The 16,593-nt window shown below is 52.7% G+C and overlaps 1 protein-coding gene across 2 annotated transcripts in view; it reads right to left on the bottom strand.

Moving 5' to 3' along the window:
• SFXN5 (sideroflexin 5) overlaps positions 1–16,593 on the bottom strand; it is a 93,285-nt gene that overhangs the window by 44,178 nt on the left and 32,514 nt on the right. The window contains exons 4-7 of one of the 2 annotated variants that reach the window (XM_063135851.1): positions 13,975–14,001; positions 12,454–12,508; positions 11,618–11,643; positions 2,191–2,244 (exon numbers count right to left, since the gene is read on the bottom strand). In XM_063135851.1, the coding sequence (XP_062991921.1) occupies positions 2,191–2,244; positions 11,618–11,643; positions 12,454–12,508; positions 13,975–14,001 (162 nt within the window). The remainder of the gene's footprint in view (positions 1–2,190; positions 2,245–11,617; positions 11,644–12,453; positions 12,509–13,974; positions 14,002–16,593) is intronic. The other variant, XM_063135852.1, reaches the window with a different exon arrangement.

Here is a 16,593-nt window from a genome sequence, read left to right as displayed (position 1 = left end):
CTTGCCGCAGCCCTGCCCTATCTCCCTACCTCCAGCAGCCCCTGGGGCAGGGGTGGCCACAGGCCCGCCTCTCTGGCTGTGCTCCTTCCCATCATCCCCGTGGGCTTTCCAGGAAGAGGCTGGACTGCCCACTCCCTCCAGCCCGGACGGGGCCTGGAGAGGCAGGCCTGCTTCCAGTCCTGGCGTCCTGGAGAGGTGTGCTGCAGGGGGCGGTGGAGGGGGCCCTGAGCAGCCCCGCTTTGGCCAGTGCTGAGGCCCAGCAGGCTCCCACTGGCGCTACTCTGGTGGCGCTTACCTCTGTCGGGGCCCTGACATGACCTGGGCTGCAACCTGCACCCTAAAAACTGGCACTGCATGGGCTGCTCTGCTCCTCTCCAGCTGCTGGGCAGAACCTGGGAAACGAGGCTGAGAGGAGAGAAGAGGGGGAGAAACAGAGAGGAGTCAGAGAAGAGGAAGGGAGGAAGAACCTGGGAAGGAGGGGGGGCGAGGCACAGCGGAGCAGGGGGGAGGGGAGGGGGGAAGAAAAAGTGAAAGGAGGGGGGAGGGAAGAGCTCACAGAGTGGGGCAGGACGAGGAACTAGACCTCAGGAAATTGGAAAGAGTAAAGCCTCACTGCTGGCACGGTTTCTCCAGACATTTTGTGGAAAGTTAAAAGACAGGTGCAATATTCATTTAAGCATCTTTGTTCATCTCTCAGTAACAAAACCACAGCAACATCCAGGGCCATGAGCACTCTGCACCAAAGCAACCCAAGGCTTGCAATCTGAGAAACAGAGGCAGAGGGGGAAGTTCTGCACCTCTTGGTTTGATCCGTGTGATTCCTTCCGCTTCTGCCTCTTGACAGAGTTCACCGCCACTGCCACCACCGCTGCTGGAAATGCCACTGGAAATGCTGGACCCCACGAGCCCCCCAAGCGTCTCCCTGTGCACTTTCCCGCGTCTCTCCACAACCATCATGGCCAGGAACTGGCTTTTCCAGAACGAAGAGCCCCGTGACGCCTTTGCTGTGCGATCCGTAGATGCAGGGAACACTCAGATCTCTTGAGGCTGCTCTGACAAAGCCAGGCAGATACTCCAGCACACAGGACTGGAGGAAAGCGGGCAGAACATTCGCCATTCTAGGATTCCATTTTGAAAGGAGGTCTTGCGGGGAACGATTTCCAATTTCCCCCTGCAGCAAGGTTGCCCCGCCCCAGGAAGCCTTCGAGGTCCGTCCGTCCCCCAACGCCCTCGCCTCTCTGGGCAGAACGCATGCTGTGCCAGGGGCTGCCTTATCTTGTGTGCCAGAGTCAAATGGAAATCTGGTACTAATGACGGGTTCATGTTCATGAGGAAGCCCCAGAGGGCAGCTACGCCTCTGAGCAGCTGCGTCTGGCTTCTGAGAGTGGCTCCACCTCCGCTGAGTTTCAGCTTGCCGTAGAGGCGGGCCGCCGTGGCTGGGGCCGGCTGAGCGGAGGCCGGGGGCCCTCCTTCCCTTCACGCTTCTGGCTTTAACCTGGCTGCACCGGGGTAAAGGGGTGGGAGGGACCAGGAGCCCACGGATGGTGGCCGGCAGCCGCCTTCCCCCGCCGCCCACTCTTCCCAGGCCCCCGTGAGCGGGGATGCTGCCATTACGGGGCAAATGGAGAGGCAAGAGCACCGTTGTGGTGGGCAGAGCAAGCGCGACTCGCCATGCTGGCCGCCCCGTTCCCTGTACGGATGTTCAATCGGAGGCTCCAAATGGGCAGACCGCTTTCCTAGCATCTCAGCCTTGCCTGGGAAGCCAAGGCTAGCGCCCAGGCGCCAGGGCCCAGCACCAAGGCAGAGCGGGAGCGCCAGGGGTAAACCATCGTTTTGGGAACCCACAAGTCCCCCTTTGCAAGGGGCTGTTTTTCCAGGAAGCTCTGAGCTCCCGCTCTCCCAAAACTGCCCCCCTCCTGAAAGCCCTCAAGCTGGAGACCGAGGAAGAGAGGCCCAAAAAAGCCCCCAACGCTTCAGGAAACGCATGGCGAAGAGACCCAGTTCCGCCTGTCGTGCCCACGTGCCCGCTAAGCCAAACGCAGACGTGCACCAACTCCAAGGAGAGCTTCTGGCTCTCGCATCCCTCTGGCTTTCCCCTCTCACCAGGCAGGGCAAAGCTCAGAGCCAGAATTCTGCTCGGGTTCCGGGGGCGGCACGGAACACGTCCCAAGTCCTGCCCAACAGCCTCACCTGCCAGAAGACGGTGGACGCCAGCGTCTGATTTGGCAAGAGGAGACCCACAACCTACGAAAGAAAAAGGGGAGATGTCAGAGAACAGGAACAAAGGAGCCCAAGGGACTGGCTGGGTCAGGGATTTTGGGACGGTGCCAAAGACTCCCTGGAGCTGCCTTCTCGTCCCGCTATAAGGAGTGCAGTGAATCCACGTTGCTGTTGCGAATAACTTTAGGATCAGAAAGGCGGCTTTATGCTAAAGCAGCCCTTATCCCCAACTGGATCCCTTCTAGATGTTTTGTACTACAGTACCCAGCATTCCTGACCATTGGCCATGCTGCCTGAGGCTGTTGGGAGCTGAAATCCAAAATATCTGGAGAACACCAGGTTGGGAAGGCTGTCTTAAAGCAACAAAATGACTTTAGATCTGTAAAGAACACTAAAAAAAATTGCTTATTTTTCATTCCCCAGCCCCCAAAACTCCCATTTTTTTCCTGAAAACAACCAGAAAAGCCATCATTCCTGCTACTCAAACAGTGTCGGGAAGGGGCCTCCACTACACCATTGGAGACAAGTCTGCTTCTCCTGAGAAAGACACCCACCACTACCACCGCATCAGGGAGGGAACCAGATCCACAAAGCGGAACCAAAAGAAAAGGTTTGTCTGCTTCAGTTTGGGGCTTGTTTCCATGATCATAATTCCTCCTGGGGTAACAAACACAGAGGCTGTGTGCCAAAACCCTGGCAAGATGAGGGTGTCTTGAACCATCTCTGTTTTATTCATAGAATAGCAAAGTTGGAAGGGGCCTACAAGGCCTTCGAGTCCAACCCCCTGCTCAATGCAGGTGGTTATCCAGCTGCCCCTTGAATGCCTCTAGTGTGGGAGAGGCCACAACCTCCCTGGGTAACTGATTCCATTGTTGTACTGCTCTAACAGTCAGGAAGTCCTCTAACAGTCCTCCTCCTCCTCCATTGATAAACAAATGGTCAAAGAACACCTAATTTCCTTGAATGAGTTCAAATCTCCAGGGCCTGATGAACTGCATCCTAGAGTAATGAAGGAGCTAGCAGAAGAACTCTCAGAACCTTTGTCTATTATCTTTGCAAAATCATGGAAGACGGGTGAGGTGCCGGACGACTGGAGGAGGGCTAACGTTGTCCCTATCTTCAAAAAGGGCAAAAAGGAGGAACCTGGGAACTACAGACCAGTCAGTCTGACATCCATCCCTGGGAAAATTCTGGAGCAGATTATAAAGAAGTCAATCTGTAAACACCTTGAAATCAATGCGGTGATCACTAAAAGCCAACATGGATTTGTCAAGACCAAGTCCTGCCAGACAAATTTGATCTCATTTTTTGATAAGGTAACCTTCCTTGTGGACCGTGGGAACGCTGTGGATGTCATATATCTTGACTTCAGCAAACCTTTTGACAAAGTGCCCCATGATATTGTGATTAACAAACTAGCTAAAAGTGGGCTAGATGGAACAACTATTAGGTGGATCCACAGTTGGCTACAGAATCGGACTCAAAGAGTACTTATCAATGGAACCTTCTCAAACTGGGGAGAGGCAACGAGTGGGGTACCGCAGGGCTCAGTCCTGGGCCCAGTGCTCTTCAACATTTTTATTAATGATTTGGACAAGGAGGTGCAGGGAACGCTGATCAAATTTGCAGATGACACAAAATTGGGTGGGATAGCTAATACCCTGGAAGACAGAAACAAACTTCAAAGTGATCTTGATAGGCTGGAGTGCTGGGCTGAAAACAACAGGATGAAATTTAATAGGGATAAATGCCAAGTTCCACATTTAGGAAATAGAAACCAAAGGCACAGTTACAAGATGGGGGATACTTGGCTCAGCAATACTACAAACGAGAAGGATCTTGGAATTGTTGTAGATCACAAGCTGAATATGAGCCAACAGTGCGATATGGCTGCAAGAAAGGCCAATGCTATTTTCGGCTGCATTAATAGAAGTATAGCTTCCAAATCATGTGAGGTACTGGTTCCTCTCTATTCGGTCCTGGTTAGGCCTCATCTAGAGTATTGTGTCCAATTCTGGGCTCCACAATTCAAGACGGACGCAGACAAGCTGGAGCGTGTTCAGAGGAGGGCAACCAGGATGATCAGGGCTCTGGAAACAAAGCCCTGTGAAGAGAGACTGAAAGAACTGGGCATGTTTAGACTGGAGAAGAGAAGATTGAGGGGAGACCTGATAGCACTCTCCAAATACTTAAAAGGTTGTCACACAGAGGAGGGCCAGGATCTCTTCTCGATCCTCCCAGAGTGCAGGACACGGAATAACGGGCTCAAGTTAAAGGAAGCCAGATTCCAGCTGGACATCAGGAAAAACTTCCTGACTGTTAGAGCAGTACGACAATGGAACCAGTGACCTAGGGAGGTTGTGGGCTCTCCCACACTAGAGGCATCCAAGAGGCAGCTGGACAAGCATCTGTCAGGGGTGCTTTAGGGTGGATTCCTGCATTGAGCAGGGGGTTGGACTCGATGGCGTTGTAGGCCCTTTCCAACTCTGCTATTCTATGATTCCTCCTCCTCCTTCTCCTCCTCCATGTAAACAGTATTTCAGGATCACACCCCTGGAAGGAGGATACAATCCTTTAGCCTCTCTCCTGTTAGCCCAATGGGGTAATGAGTCCATGCTGGGGCTCCTGCTGGCAGTGGGGATTCCGGCAGGGATGTGGCCAGCACAGCCCCAAGGCCACGGAAGGGGGCTACAAAACGCCCAGACCTGCCCGGAGAATGCAGATCGCATGACAAGGCCTGACCCTGGGGCAAAGGGGGACTCTACCGGCCGCTCTTGCTCACAGGGGTGCAAGGAGCTGCCTTCTCTCCAGACAGAACCTCGGCCCTCGGGCTCAGGACTGGGCTACGCTATGTTTCAGGCGGGACTCTTTCCCAGCGATACCTGGAGATGCTCCCAGCGACTGCACCTGGGGCCTTCTGCATAAAAATGGCCTGCTCAACTACTGGGCCACAGCCCTTCCTGTGAGCAAAATGGAAGCCTGAGCTGGGAACAAGGGTGCTTTGCTTCTCCAGTTGCCTTCCGTAGTTGATCAAGCCAGCTGCTTCCCACCGTGATCATGCTACCCTCGCCAGATGTGACCCAGCAAGGGACCAGGACAGGCAGATGCTGACACCCTTCACAGGCTTCCTAAGATCCAAGTTGTGAAAGGAGGCCCACCCTTAAAGTAGCCTCAAACTTCACCCCCTTTTTTTGAAAAAAACCCTTCACCCCTTTTCTCAAAACAGTCTCCGACTTGACCCCTTTTCTTCCCCCCCCAACTCCTGCAGCTGCCCAGGTCCTCTCTAGGGCCCAAGGAGGCTTCTCCGTAAGATCCAGAGAACTAAGAGCCTCCGCCTCACGTTCCCTTCACAAAGGATCCTGCCCCCTCCAGCCCTGCTTGAGCCGTGGGCAAAGCCAGCCAAGGCCTGGCGGTTGGGCACTTGAGGAGGGACGCAGCCGCCTCTGTCAGTTATGACTGTCAGCAACCCCACCCTCCACTGGCTGTCAAAAAGCTGAAAGGTTGAGTGTGAAGATACAGACGTGTGAGTAAAGCAAAACATGCAAATGTAGTCCAATCTGAACCTCTTTTTTGGGACAGGTGGACTCTAGAGTTGGCAAGCCAAGGAGAGTCTGGGCGGGGGGCCGGGAGGGAAGGCTGCAAATGAGTACGAGGTAGAGCCGCTTCGCCACGGAGAGGTGGGGGGAGAGAAAGTTAGAAAGCTGTTCGCCTGCAAGAGGCACATTTAATGCAAACTCTCCATATGGGCAGGAGTCTGCCAAAGAACATACAGCTTCACTCCTCATTACTGGCAGGGCTGGGGAAAATCGGGAGATAAAAACAAACTGGGGAAAAAATTCCAAATCTCCAGAAATGGCTGCACCACAGAACTTTGCAGTTGCAAACACGCTGGCTTATTAGTGTCCAGTTTTCACGCACTTCCGTTCAAGGTGGGCAACACATTTTATAGCGACTCAGTGCACGACACATCAAAGTCAGACTGGAAACACAGACATTAAGACCTTGGTGCCCCCCACAAGAAAAGCCCTGACCACCCAAAGTACACGTAGCCTTAGCAGTGAGCAGCCTGCCATTCCCACGACAGGCTGCTACACGTTTCACAGCTACACAAGAGGTAGAAATTCAACCGGTGGGCTTTTCTACCTCTCTGCATCTCCATGTGGCTGTGAAATGTGATGGAGACCTGCCAGGGGAAAAGGCGGAAATATCAGAGTCCTCCCTTTCAAAGCTGCAAGGGGGGTTATAGCAAAACAAGTTCCAAACAGAAGGCCACCCCCTTCAGCTCCAGGGCAGAGGACCCCAAAGCAGCCAGCCGCCAGCCCTTCCCACAAAGAGGGGTTCTGGAGACCACTCTCTCTCTCTCTCTCTCTCGGTTCCCAAGTGGTCCCCAGCCTGGTCTTCCGATTGACTGGGAAAGCAGATCATAGAATCATAGAATAGCAGAGTTGGAAGGGGCCTACAAGGCCATCGAGTCCAACCCCCTGCTCAATGCAGGAATCCACCGTAAATTCCTCAATGCAGGAATCCACCCTTCTTCTTCTTCTTCTTCTTCTTCTTCTTCTTCTTCTTCTTCTTCTTCTTCTTCTTCTTCTTCTTCTTCTTCTTCTTTCGTCCTCCTCCTCCTCCTCCTCCCAAGAACTCCCAGGCCAGGCCTGCAAACAGAAGGGCTGCTGCCAGCAAGGCCCCTTTCCTCCTCCCCCCTGGCCTCCCTGGGTTGGCTGGACATGCACCCCTTGCCTGAGCCAAGACCTCCCTGCTTAGAAATTAAGCCCTCTTCCCAGGCACAAATGTTTGACCCACGTTTAGACACATGTACGTTTAAGCAAAGGAGACCAGAACCATCTCCGTGAGAGAGAAGGAAGGGAGTTCCCAACTCCCCACCCCTCTGGTTCTTCCCAGTATGCTCGATTTAAGACTCAGACTGCGAGAGCGTGGCTGCCAATTATGTCACTACATTTCACAGATCAATTGGCATAAATGTTAAAATTAAAATGTAACATTTGAAAATCATTTTTTTCTCCTGCTTTATGACAAGAGCTTCCAGTTTATCATTTACAGCTCGCGAAATTGAGCTCTGCTGACAGCTCTCAGCTCCTCTGACAGGTCTGGATTCGGGCCGATTTTGGTGTCAACCTGATCGCTAACTCAAATTTGTGTTTAACTTTTTGCAAAGTTAATTACAGATTACCACCCAAATGTTAAACATAAATAAGGCCACCTTTCCCCTCTTTATGCTGGGAACCATGCCATTACCTCCCTCAAGATATCATTACAGAAAGGGCCATATGCCTCAAGCAATGTGGCCCAGAACGGATCCGCAGGCGTCTTTCAAGGCTCAGAATAACTCACGGGGGGGGGGGCAGGGGAGTGGAGAGGCAACGCACTCCCCACTCCATCAATTCTGTCAACGGTAAGGTGAGGAAGTGGACTTTAGGCACCATGAAGAGCAGCAGTGTGGGAGGTGGAAGGATCTGACCCGTGGGGCACCATCCACCCGGATGTCCCTCCGAGTAAGCTCCAGTGAAATGGGAAGCTCAACAACGCACCAGCACACTGTTAATCTGGGCCTTCTCATGGCTTCTCACAATAATGCTCAAACATTCAGACTGGAACTCAAGCCCACGGACACCGTCGGTCACCAGAAAGGCACGTCGTAAGAACGCAAGAAGCGTCCTGATGCTGGATGAGACCAAGGACCCATTTAAGTCCAGCATTTGATTCACACAGTGGCCAACGAGAGGCCCATTGGAACCCCACAAGCAGGACACAGGTGCAACAGCACTCTCCCACCCATGTTCCCCAGCATCTGGTACATACAGGCTTACTGACTCTCACACTGGAGGTTAGCACATAGCCATCAGGATTTGTAGCCAATGACAGCCTCCTCCTCCTCCTCCTCCAGGAACGTATCCATCCCCCTTTTAAAGCCATCCAAATGGGTGGCCATCTCCACATCTTGTGGTCATGAATTCCATCGTTTGACTATGCGCTGTGTGAAGAAGCCCTTCCTTTGATCTGTCCTGAATCTCCCACCAGTCAGCTTCATGGGATAATGACCCCATTGGGTTCTAGTATTATGGGAGAGGGAGAAAAATGCCTCCCTCTCCACATTCTCCACCCCAGGCATACTTTTGTCCACCTCCATCAGGTCTCCCCTCAGCCTCCATTTTTTCCGAGCTGAACAATCCCAGCTGCTGTAACCTTCCCTCCTAGGGGGGATGCTCCAGTCCCATGACCATTTTAGTGGCACTTTTTCCAGTTCTACATCGTTTTTAGGTGTGGCGACCAGAACTGTACACTGCATTCAAAATGTGGTCACAACATTGATTTGGATAAAGGCAGGATGATAGCGGCAGTTTTATTCTCAAGTGCTCAACTCCATTTTCCTAAGTAAGCCTATCGCAGAATTTCCCTTTTTCACGGGAGCCGCACACTGGGCTGACGTTTCCATCGAGCTGTCAACCACAACCCCAAGATCTCTTTCTCGGTAAGTCACCACTAGCTCAGATCCCATCAGCTTATACCTGAAGTTGGGATTTTTTGCCCCAACATGCAGAAAGTCGGGCAGCTGAGGAGCAGCCACAACTATCTGTGCCTTGACTCCTGTTCCCACGCTGTAGCTCTGCTTAGTCCCTCCCCGGCCTTGGGTCCGCCTCCTGTTTGCTAGCGGTCTGCCCGCCGGCCGTCACGCTCACCACTCCGACTCCCTTCCCACCGGCCACAGATTGCCTGAGGAGAGGGAGGCTGAGGAGGCTGCCACGAGCACAATGAACGTCGTCCTCCCGGCTGTCTTGGACACTGCTGCTGCAGGTGAAGGGGAGGAGGACGCCCTCCATGTGAGGAGGAGGCTTGTGGGTCCCTTATGCCCGCTCCTCGTCTTTTTGGTGACGCTACCAGACGACGCTGCTCCTCGTCCCCTGGTGCTGCTGGCTTAGTGGTGGCATGGCTCCTGGACTTCTTCCTGACGCACCCACCGCAATGGAAGGGATGGTGGCAGCGAGCACAGCAGTGGATGCCCTGTACAGGATCCCTGTGCTGGCGATGCCTGTGGGCCTGCTGGAGCAGTGCATTGTGGTCCACCGCTGGGTCCTTTCACCGACCGACACCGTCTGGACAGAGATGCAGAATTTATCCGAGCGCTTCAGGGGCAGCTTCCGCACTGTCCCGCGTGACGTTTGATCAGCTCATGGCAGAAATTACCCCAATTCTGCACAGACGAAACACCGTGATGCGGGTGGCGATTCCAGCCTCCCGGCGGCTTGCCTCGACACGGTACAAGCTAGTATTCAATGTGGGCTACCTGCCCCTTTCCACTATGTTCGAGGTGGGCAAGTTGACCACCAGTGGAATTTTCTAGGAGACCGTGAGGGTTCTGAGCAAGCTGTATCTTGATAACGTCATCCGGGCCGGGGTGGAGGGGGCAAGAAGAACAGCATTCATGGATTCCGTGACCTGGGAGCCGCAAGCACTACTACAGCATGGTTCTTCAGGCTCTGGTGGAGGTTCCCAGATGTGTTTGTGGGGGTGTCGGGAAGGAGCCACGATGCAACCATCTTCTGGAACTCCCCCCTGGCAGACAAGCTGGCAATGGGTCGCTTCTTCACCTCTGGCCCCGCTTCCATGTGCGGCCATGCTGTGGGGCTGCTGGTTCTGGCTGACCACAGGTTTGCCCTTCAGCCGTGGCTGATGGCCCCTTACCGCTACCCCTGGACGCCCATGCAGAAGAACTTCAACCACTACCACAGCCGTGCCCGTATGCCTGTTGAGCACACTTTCGGCCGTCTGAAAGTGCGGCGGTGTTCTCTTTTCAGTCTCCTGGACCTTGAGTCTGACGTCATTCCTGACGTCATCGTCTGTTGCTGCGTTCTGCACAACATCTGCAAGTCTCATGGGGATGTGTTACTTGAGGACCACCAGGTGAAGACACCAATGCCATTCCGGGGGTTGGGAACGGCAGGGCGCCATTTCCACACCCTCGAAATCCAACTCAAGAGTGGACGGCCCGGGCAGAGACGACGACGGTGCGCCAAAGGCTCGGGGAGCGGATTTGGGCACACTACCCTCATGTGTGCCAAGCGTGACTGGACTGGCATTGCTTCCTTAGTAAGAGGGTCTCCCGTTCTAGTACTTCCCTTCCTGCGTGAGGTGCAAGGCGCTGAGAAGCCCTAACCGTTGTGTCTTGCCTTGCCAAGCGCCAAGGTGGCCTGTCCTTCTGACTGATACGCCAACCCTGTCCTATGCCCAACTGGCCATGTGCCCATTTCTGTAGCAGCTTCCAATACTTCCATTGTTTCCAACAGTGCTTGTGTGTAGGGAACGGCCTGCTTGGGTTGGGGGCGCTCGGGAGCAGGGAGGAAGCGCCAAGCAACAGCGGGAGGAGGAGGGAGGCTGCGCGAGGCTGGCTTGCCCACGTGCGCCATCTGAACGGGCATTCTGCTGGGCTTGGGGAAGAGGCGGAGCAGGGAGAGATCGGGGTGGTTGACCGGCAGGGTGGCATGGTGCCAGGGCAGATCGCTGAGATGGCGCGCAGAGAGCAAGGGGCGGAGAGGGGCTGGGGCATCCAAAGGGCAAGTGGGCGAACTGTGTGGGAGAGGCATGAAGGGGGAAGGGGCGTCCCATTGCCTGCCAAGCGCCCACTTCGTTAAAGTTGCCGGCACCGGTCGGAGAGCGGGAGGTTCGCCCACATCTGCGAAGGAGCCAATGGGGTATGAGCGGTGTCGTTCCCTGTTTGGCCATGGATCTCGGGCTGCGGTGGCTGCTGGGATAGCACTGGGAGGACTGAGGTAGAAGTGCGGGTAGGGAGGCGGATGGGGGCCCTGATGGTCAAGCGCCACGTCGACTATTAGTCCACGACACAAGCCTCAAGTGCTCAACGGGGCTGTGGCAGCATGTCTTGTGAGGAGTACTGCCTGAATAGCCGCCTGTGGAGTTGGCTGTTCCCTCTCTGTCTGAACGCAATCATTGCCTTCAGTCAAGGCAAAAGCTTCCCTTGGACTTCCAAAAGCCCCTTCTCTTCTCAAAGTCTTTCAGGTAGGCATACAGATGGAGGAAGCCCTACTAGGGCAACAGCGGAACGAAAACTGAGGTGGGTGAGGTGGAGCCTTGCAAGACAAGAGCGAATGCAGACAGTCATTCTCAGTCAATCTGCAAGTGCCTTGAGGTGGGCGGGAGTGACTTGAGGCACTCCAGTGGTTCTGTCCTCGAGATCAATCCTCAAAGGCCTGCACTGAACTGAACAAAAGGTGGGTCTCCAGATCTCCCGGCTTCGCCATGCACAGCACCGTGTCAAGTGGTGAAAAGAAACCCAACAGGGGTCATGGACAATTGTGAGCAAATACTAACAATGCATTTCTTGTTAGAAGCAAGCAGAGTTGGGATGAGATACCAAAATACTTACAATAGGTGTTCCAAAAGGGATGTAACCTACAGGAGGAAGAAAAGCACATTTTAATACTGAGCTACTCCCCCACCCCAAAATCATTTTATAGTTATTGTAACCATGAAGTTGCAACTCAGCTACAGAGAAGAAGAAAAAGACAAAGTTCCTTCTCCTTCCCTGGGTGTTGGGTGAAATTCTAACTCTCTGCCCCCTTTATTTATTTATTAAATTGATATCCCAGATTTCCACCAAAAATAGCACTCCGGGCAGTCTACAAAAAATACGGATAAAATGCAAAATTATAATTAAAATATAAAAACACATCAATTAAAACATATTAAAATAATAACAAAAAATAAAATAAAAAGCACAGACCGAATTAAAACCTGTTTTAGCAAACCTGTCAGCTTAAAAACTGAGCAGAAGGGGTAGAATCAGGATCAGGTCAGCGGAGACTGACCACGCACACATCGCACCAGCCCATGACGGAAGGAAGGCGACACCCAAGGGAAGCTCCTGTCCCCGGACTCCCAGGGGAACCACAAGGCAGCTCCATAAGGAAAGGACGGGACACTTGCCCTCGTGGCCCTTTTAGGCTCTGATAACCGGTGCTTTGTTGCCTTCTCCTCCAAGCGGCTTTTAGAACCACAGGAGGCCTGCTTAGGTACCCCTATCCCTTTGCCAGTCTAAAAAGAGCTCTAATTCTGCAATAAAGCCAGTTGAAGGCTTTTAAGAATGACCGGAGCAGACATCTATGGTGTGGGGAAAAGAATGGGGCAGACCCTAAGCCAAAAGGCTAACTTAATTTAGAAGATTTAAAACTTTGACCATAAGCATCCTGACATGGGCCATACCTGACATTCGGAAAGGCATGAAAATCGTCTCGTTAGTGTCCGGATGGATGATGGCCTACAAACAAAGATCAGAGACAGTGAAAAAAGGGCAACAGGGGGCACTCCCAAGACCGGAGGGTTCTCCTCATTTACACAGGTAGATGTTAAACAAAACAGGGCAGGAGGAGGCTTGGAGCCAGGTAGGATTTTTCCCCCAGACGTAAAGTGGTCCTTAAGGACTTATTTCGTGCTGCCACATGAATACTTTACTTCGGAGTGGGTGTTCAAGACCTTAAAATATGAATTCCATGAGAGACCAACCAAGGAATAACAATTTAACAGATTTTATTGATGGGAATAAAGTTGAAAAAAGCAACTATGAAGTTAAGTTTTGTTGGTGAATCCAGTATTACTTAGGGTATGAATTGTTTTGTTTTCCTTTTGCACAGAAACTTTCAAGACAGGAAAGCCCCCACTCTGGGCCTCTCTTCCTCACACACACCCCAGCCCCTACCCACAACCAGTTTCAATGCCAGGCATTAGCCCTGGAATAGCTGAGATGATAACTACTACTACTACTACTAATAATAATAATAATAATAACAATATCAAGAATATGTTGTTCCTTTACCAGCAAGCTACTACTGCTAGCCAAAGGGCTGGAAGACCAAACAGGAGGACCACGAGGGAGGCTTGGACCATCCACCCCTACTTTCATTTTAGAAATTAGGCACCCAACACACCAGCTTCAAATATGAGAAGCAGACCCCAGACTACCACAAAGAAATACAGCGTTCAGGGCCTTCGAAAGGCAGAAGCTTCCTCTGGTGAGGCCCACACTGGCCAGATTTAGAGGCAAATCTTAAAAGGTTCTTGACACTCAGGATAAATTATATTCATTCAATATAATTCATTTGTTTGATTCCGAAAACTGCACCCTCTGCCTACCAGGCATTCAAGGCAAAATACAATAAAAACATTAAACCATCACACAAAAGCCAAGCAACAAAATGAGTTGAGAAGGAACTGGTTCACGCACTGGGAAGAAAGAGTGCGTGCCTCAGTTTACTGAAAAATGCTCAGAGCCGCTTCACCCACCATGAAATTAGTGGGTGTCCTCACCGTCAACAGAGGGGAACCCGCTGTGGGGAATTGTGAATGGCTCAGGTGCCCCCCCCCCCGGTGTGCACAGATGGCTGAAAGCAAAGGCGTGGACTCTCCTCCGCGCCACGGCGCCTGCAGCGGCTCCACCGTGCCCGTCAGGCTGGTCAGTACAGCGGTGAAGCCACGTGGAACTCTAGGTGTGTATAGACAGACTGAGGAGAAACCGCCCAGAGAGCTTCGGCTATGTGGTGGTATATAAATGTAAATCATCATCATCATCATCATCATCATCATCATCATCATCATCATCCACCTCCCAACATGCAAATCTAGCAAAGGCCACCCAAGAGAAGGACGGCGACCTGTGCCCTCCTCGCCAGTCTTGTGGGAAGGCAGCACAGCAGCAGTGGTCTCAAGGAAAAGCAAAGAGTGGGTTACCTGTTTTATTTTTTGTGCTCTCCAAAGCTAGAAATACAAAAGACATAATTAATTTGCTTGGTTCATAATTAAAAGACATAATTAATCAGCCAGGTTAGAAGCTTCCAGAATTGATGCTCATGCAACATATACACATTCCGTGTGGAGATGTCAAAGGAAAAGGCCACGCAACCCACAGCCCTGGTCTGCCGTTCCATCTGCCGTTGAACCCATCGACGGTAGAGCCAGAGCGTGCCTCTGGGCAGGCCAAGCACCTCGCCACAGCCTGAACATCCTGCCCCATCCCAAGAGATAATATCCCCGTGGAGGGTAGGTGGGGGGGGCAGTATTCCTGCCTTGCAAATGAGCCGTCAAGAGCCAAGTGAGGTCCATGCAATTGGGCCACCTGATGTTCAGCAATTGCTACTCAGCCCAGCTGGGCAAGGAAGGGGCTAATTGCCCTCTTGATTCCTAAGACACGTCCTGGGGCCCCAAGGGAGGCAACAGGCAAGGCTGCTGGTCTGGCCCTGATGAAGCACACGGTCTCTCTTGCGGCTCTGCGGAAGAGGGGAGACGCTACCGGTGCTTCTCTGGCAACGAGGCCCTGCCTTCTCCCCAGCCCTTCCTCAGCAGAGGCTTCAAGGAGAAGCTTCCAGGCATGCAGCTGGGGGTGGTGAGGGTGGTCCTGGCATCCATCCGCCCTACTGGTCCTCTCCTGCACATTATCCTTCTACTGTTAGAAAGAGCAGGCCTCCAAGTGCCACACGAGTCTCCAAGACCTGCTCTTGTTTGTTTTATTACAACCCTGTAAGGAAGGCACCACAATCGCTGCCGTTTCACATCTGGAGAGCATTGAGACAAGGCATGCAGAAAGCTGCCCTCTGAGAGGGGAGCTGAGCAGACATCTCAACCCACGCCTGCACCGGACAATACTGCCGCTCGTATTTTTGGGTTCCGCCATATCCCCATATCTGCAATACAAAAAGATGTTTCCTTGTACATTACCAGAAAAGCAATACGCCTGTTTGCTTAGGGTCAAGCACAGCCTTCCAGCCAGCCAGTTGCGTTATAGCACAACTCCCATAGTTCCAGCCAGCATGGAACTTGGAGGGCGCCTGTTTCGGAAGGCTGGTCTAACCCTCATGACTGCAAAGCCTGAGCGTATGAACAAGGAAGCCCAAGCCAATGGCCCTGGTTTCCAGCTCTCACCCAGTCCATCTCTGTTTTTACCATGCAAATAGCCAAGCCAAGGCTTCAAGCAAGGACAGGGCAGAATTCAGTGCACCTGCATCTCGACATATATGCCATGTTCAGACCGGAGCGATCGGATCGCCCCGGCGTCCCTTGACTCCCTGATGGCAGCAGATCACCAACGGCCTAGCACTCGAGAGGCTGCTTTTGAACCATCCTACCTGCAAACCTCAGAGATCCCCTTGTCCATCCACCCTTCAAGATCAGCCGACTGTGCTCTCGGACACCAGCCACTTCCAAACATCCTCTGACAATGTACATGTCTACTCGGAGGCAAGCCCCACAGAGTTCAGCTGGCCTTACTCACAGCTAAAAGTGTGTATAAGGCTGCAGCCTAAACTGGCCTCCATGACATTTTTTAGCACCCTAAACTACGTAACCAAGTAATTTGCCGCGACTGGATGCGTGTGGCTGACTTGAGAGACATCAGGACTTGAAAAGCTGGGGTGGGAAAACTTGCACAGCGCCTGCCCACCTTGCAGCAGTGCCAGGCAAAGGCCTGACGCTCCGCTAAATCACACCCAAGTAACATGCAGCAGAGCAATGCCAGAACCAAGGGGGTTGCACAGATGTAAAATAGCAGAAACAACTGCAGAGACGAGTTCTGGAAGTGACGAGATAATAATAAAAATTCATAGCACTTAAATAACACCTAACCAATGTTAATTAATTAGTCCTCGCAAAATCCCCATTGCAAGTTAGAAACAGGGAGTGTCGGGCAGCGTGGAATCATCAAGGCCTGGCGTGGGTCACTCAAGGGAGGCAGACCCCAAGCCGCCTCCCAAGGGGGGCTTCTCACCTCATCGTGGAGGCAGCAGGGGGGCAGGGCAGGGCAGGGCAGGTGAGAAGAGGCACTTTCTAATGATAATGAGGTCTACAGAGAAGAGGGGGGGCTGTGCTGAGAAAGGAGCCTCCTCCTTCTGCTACCTGCTGGTTGGGGGGAAATCAGTGGCCAGCTTTTAGGAACAGGTGAGAGGAAGGCTCTCCTGCCCTTCTCTACTGAACAGGTGGGAACACGGGCCCGTGCATTTCAAAGCAAACTACAGCAGTGAGCGGGACCCCAGGTTTCACTGGGGGGGATGGACACACCAAAGGTCAACTTCATGACAAACCAACCTGAATTAGGCGGTGTGTGGTGGCCTTAGGTTTAGGATGCATGATTTGTATTTATACCCAGAATGGGAGGCACGCTGCATCTTCGTTGTACTCACAAAAGGATAAGGGCCCCCTCCAGCAGCAGTGGGGAACCTCCCAACCATGAGCCAAATCCGGCTCAAGGAGGTTCCCAATCCGGCCCTCCCCCACCCCAGAAGTCCTCCCCACCCACTTTTATCATTCTCTGTGCAGACAGAGAGACTTGGGGGGCGCTTGGAGGAGCTCCTCTTTCTT

Source organism: Elgaria multicarinata, chromosome 10 (assembly GCF_023053635.1).
Source record: "Elgaria multicarinata webbii isolate HBS135686 ecotype San Diego chromosome 10, rElgMul1.1.pri, whole genome shotgun sequence".
NCBI classification, from domain to species: domain Eukaryota; kingdom Metazoa; phylum Chordata; class Lepidosauria; order Squamata; family Anguidae; genus Elgaria; species Elgaria multicarinata.
The sequence above is the reverse complement of the archived record's forward strand: the minus strand, read 5'-3'. Positions and strand labels throughout refer to the sequence as shown.